Raw genomic sequence first — 4,614 nt, 5'->3', positions numbered from 1 at the left:
GAGGGATGGACAGAGAGAGGGATGGAGGGAGAGGGATAACGGGATAGAGGGAGAGAGGGATAACGGGATAGAGGGAGAGAGAGATGGAGGTATAATGGGATAAAGGGATAACGGGAGAGAGGGATGGACAGAGAGAGGGATGGAGGGATAATGGGATAACGGGATGGAGGGATAACGGGAGAGAGGGAGAGAGGGATGGAGGGATAATGGGCTAAAGGGATAACGGGAGAGAGGGTTAGAGGGAGAGCAGGATAATGGGATAATGGTATAGTGGAATAACGGGATAACAGGAGAGCAGGATAATGGGATAACGGGAGAGCAGGGCTGGGAATTCTGCCCTGGGATAACGGGATAGGGGGATAACGGGAGAGCTGAGGGGGATAACGGGGAGTATCAGGTGGAATAAGGAGGGAAATGCAGGAAGGGAATGCTGAGGGTGGGATAACGGGACAGGGAATGCTGAGAATGGGATAACGGGACAGGGAATGCTGCAGGGCAGGATAACAGGAATGCAGCAGGGTGGGATAACGGGACAGGGAATGCTGAGGGCAGGATAAGAAGGGACAAAATCCTGTCCAAAATCCCATCCAGCCCTGCCCTGTGGCACTGGGAGCCATTCCCTGTGTCCTCTGTCTCCCTTTTCCAAAGCCAGGATGGAAGATCCGGTCTCCACCTGCTTTGGAATTGCTTTGGACAACAAAGCACGGTAGGAAAATCCTTTTTTTATCTTTTTTTTTTTGGCCAGGGCATCTTGAAAACCCACAGCAATTATTATCAGCTGGCTTTCCCCCCTCTTTCCTGCGTTTTCCCGGGAATTGTGCCTGTGCGACACTAGATGGAGCCTTCTGTGCACGGGAGGAGTTTGGGGAGTTGGGAGCAGCGCCCTGGAAATTGTGTAAATCCCACTGGGAACGGGGATGGTGGGAAAGATTTCTTACACCTGCAGAGGGCAAAACTCACCTGGGGTTTCCCCTCTCCGGCTGAACGGAGGGGTGGGATTGCACACAGCATTTTTAAAGAGGATTTGAAGGCTCCCTGCCTGCAGCAGGGGGTGGAACGAGGAGAGCTGCAAGGTCCCTTCCGACCCTGGCATTCCATGGTTTTGGAGGATGTGTAGGGGGACAGTTGTGCTTTGGCCACACGTAGGGATGTACAGAACTTCCCATCCCTCCAACACCCGCTGCCTGTCACTGCCTTTCCCTGGAAAATCATTCCCAGCGTGGTCACTGTTCCATGTGGTGGCTTTGGAGGTGCTGCTGTGGTGGGAAACACTCCCCAGCCTTCTCCTTCCAGCAGCAGAGCTGTGTCACCATTCTGAGCACATCCTCAGCCCCGGAGAGCACCCAAAAAAGCAGATTATGGAGCAGCGGTGTCAGAGGAGATGGAATTGCAGCACGGCTCTGGGACGAGCGTCTCGATGATTCTCACAATCTCACACCGAGCGTAAACGACTTGGACGCTTTGCTGGCACCCAGAATGATGGGAGGATAATGAGAAAATGCAATTACCAAACAAATTTGGGGCGTGATAGCTCTGCTTTTACTGAGGATGAGAACAGGGAGTTGTTGTAGGAAGCCCTGAGAGAGGGATGCAGGGGGCTGACGGAGGGGAGATCTCTGCCCCAAGGGGCTGCCAAGGTTTCCAAAGTGCAGAAATGGATCTGTCCCATCCCAGGAGTGTCCAAGGCCACGTTGGATGGGCTTGGAACAAGCTGGGATAATGGAAAGTGGGAGAGGGTGGATTTGATAGGATCACTTCATTCTGGTCTCTTGAGTGGGAGAACAGAAAGTGAATTCAGCCCTTCACACTCCAAGGTGGCAGGACAGATCTTTAAAATGCAGAGGTTTAACATTCATTGTTTAGAAGAAGGAAAAAAAATTGACATTTTCATCTTGAAGCTTTTTCCTGCCTGTGCTTGGCTCGTGAGGAGCTGAAATGTGTTATTGTGGAAGGGATGGAGCGGGAGAAGCCGCCCCCGTGTCCCTGGAATGTGCCCATTGTCTCTTTTAGGAGAGCCAAGCTCTGCCTGCAGCCCCTGAAGCTTTTGTTTGATGGATTCCCAAAAGGAGCTGAGAGCTCGTTCCCGCTGTAACGCTGAATTCTGAGCCCTGAGGGAGCCAGCAGGAGTTCAACTCACCGAGGATTTGGAGTTTGGATCCATGACAATTCCCTGGAGCGCCCCAGCTCACCTCTGCCTGCCCTCGGGTTTGGGATGGATCAGCCTCAGCTCTGCGGCTCCTTCCCTCCCTGGCTCTGCCCGGCCTCTCTCAGGGGCTTTTACAGAGCCATGGAACCAACAGAGCCATGGAACCATGGAATTACAGAGCCATGGAATTACAGAGCCATGGAATTACAGAGCCATGGAATTACAGAGCCATGGAATCCCAGAGCCATGGAACCATGGAATTACAGAGCCATGGAACCACGAAACCACAGAGCCATGGAATCCCAGAGCCATGGAATCATGGAGTCACAGATCCACAGAATCACAAAACCACAGACCCACAGAGTCACAGAACCACAGAATGACCAGGTTGGAAGAGACCTCCAAGATCATCGAGTCCCACCCAGCCCAAGCACCACCACCTCAAGCAGCCCATGGCACCGAGTGCCACACCCAGTCTTGTTTTAACCACAGCCAGGGCTGGTGGCTCCACCACTGCCCAGGAGGGCCATTCCAGTCCTTTATCCCCCTTTCAGGGATGTCCAGGCTGGCAGAGCCATTCCCCAGGGCTGGCACCGACCCTCTGTGCCCTGAACTGCCCCCAGCTCTGCTCCAGCACAGGGGGCACAGCCAGCTCAGGAATTCTGTCCTTGCTCTAAAAGCTCTGCCAGCCCCGGTTGTGCTGGGGATACAGGGTGTGCTCCCAGCCCTGGGAATGCTGTCCATGCTCAGGGAGCTGGGAATGGGCTGGAGCTGCAGCCTCCAGCAGGGAGGGAGCTCCTCCAGGCACCTCCTTTTGGGATCTTTTCCTGCTCAGGCCGGGCAGTGTTTGCAGTCCTGTTTGCCCAGGGAGGGTTGCAGTGCCCATCCCAGAGATGCCCAAGGAATTCCTGGAGGTGGCACTCAGTGGATGGGCACAGCTCGGATCCTGGAGCTGTTTTCCAAGCTGAATGATCCTGGGATTCCAGGATTCTGTGGCAGCTGTGTACCTGAGCAGACCTCATTAACTTCAGATCAAATGCAACACAATTTCATGCCCTGAAATGGTAATTTTCAAAACATGTTTTGTGTTAAAAGGGGTCTTTTTTCTCCTCTCTTCGCTTTCATCCGGAATTCATTTCCAGTCTCTCTGAGAACCAACCCCTGTGTTCCAGGAAATGTTTCCGAATTCCTGAGCTAAAAAAAAAAACATTTGAAAACCTCATTTGAATTTTTAAACAGCTTTGCCTGCCCCAAATGGTTTTTGCCAAATGAAAGAGCTGCACCTGAAAAGTTTTTCCCAGCTCCAGGGGAGAGCTGGATCTGCATGTGGAAGCAGCTGGAATGCTGAGGGAGAACAGGGAAAGAGGAACAGCACAATGGGAGGGAAGGATGTGGTTTGCTATCAGTGAAACCTCCAACTTCACTTTTACAGCATAAATACAGCACAACAGGCCTTTGGGATCAGCAAAATGAGGAATAGGAACACGAGGTTGGAATAGGAACACGAGGCTGGAATAGGAACACGAGGCTGGAATAGGAACACGAGGCTGGAATAGGAACATGAGGTTGGAATACAGGGATTGCTGTCACCAGGATCCTGATTTCCTCTGCTCTGCTCAAGGCTGGGATTAAATCAGGATTTATTCCAGACCTCCAATGCCGTGGTCATTCCTTGGTTATCTTGGGAAACCAGATAAGGTTTCCAGGAAAAGGGAAGGACTTCAAACTGAGTAAGTTTAGATGGGATTTTGGGCAGGGATTGTTCCCTCAGAGGGCTGGGATGGAATTCCCAGAGCAGCTGGGGCTGCCCCTGGATCCCTGGCAGTGCCCAAGGCCAGGCTGGACATTGGGGCTGGAGCAGCTGGGACAGGGGAAGGTGTCCCTGCCATGGCTGGGGTGGGATGGGGGGGATTTGGGGTCCCTCCACCCCAAACCAGTCTGGGGTTCTGTGAAAGCTGCTGTTGCTCTCAGGACAAAAGGAGTTGGAGTCATGGAATCTTTAAGAGCTGTAAAATAATCAAATTCCCAGCAAATGTTTCCTCTGTGTTGTTTGCTGCTCCCCTCTGAGGAATGGAGAGTCCAACAGTGGAACCCTGAGGGGTGACCTGACCTTGCACAGCCAGGAGAGCTCCCAGGTGGAGCAGGGGGTTTAATTCTCATTTTACACGATTTAAAATCCCTAAAAGAGTTTGGTGCAGGTGCAGCAGAGCAGCTGGGAAGCAATTCCATGTGGAGCTGCTGGTGGTGCAGGAGCAGGACCAAGGCTCTGCCTGGGTGGGAGATGTCAGGGCTTTGGCCAAGCACAGAAAATGCAGAAGAAAATGGCAAAAGTCCCTCGGTTCCCCATGTTCAGAAGGCTCAGGAAATGCTTGGCTGAAGGAAACACAATTGCAGGGCTCAGAGTGGCTGCTGGCACCCAGCATTTCCTGTAAACAGGATATTTCTGCTAGGGGCAGAACTCTGCTGGG

The 4,614-nt window shown here is 52.6% G+C and overlaps 1 protein-coding gene across 1 annotated transcript; it reads left to right on the top strand.

The window, feature by feature from the left end:
• Positions 1 to 127: 127 nt before the first annotated feature.
• LOC117244630 lies at positions 128 to 3,225 on the top strand. Its single transcript, XM_033515516.1, has 2 exons — positions 128 to 706; positions 836 to 3,225. The coding sequence occupies exon 2, from the start codon at positions 2,160 to 2,162 to the stop codon at positions 3,204 to 3,206; it is 1,047 nt and encodes a 348-aa protein (XP_033371407.1). The 5' UTR covers positions 128 to 706; positions 836 to 2,159; the 3' UTR covers positions 3,207 to 3,225.
• The last annotated feature ends 1,389 nt before the right edge of the window (positions 3,226 to 4,614 follow it).

This window comes from Parus major, chromosome 6 (genome assembly GCF_001522545.3).
Source record: "Parus major isolate Abel chromosome 6, Parus_major1.1, whole genome shotgun sequence".
In the NCBI taxonomy this organism is placed as follows: domain Eukaryota; kingdom Metazoa; phylum Chordata; class Aves; order Passeriformes; family Paridae; genus Parus; species Parus major.
Note: the sequence above shows the minus strand (reverse complement) of the source record. Positions and strands in the feature narration are given on the sequence as shown.

Excerpts from the sequence above, each read along its gene's own strand:
- LOC117244630 (XM_033515516.1), top strand. The coding sequence starts at position 2,160 with ATGACAATTCCCTGGAGCGCCCCAGCTCACCTCTGCCTGCCCTCGGGT.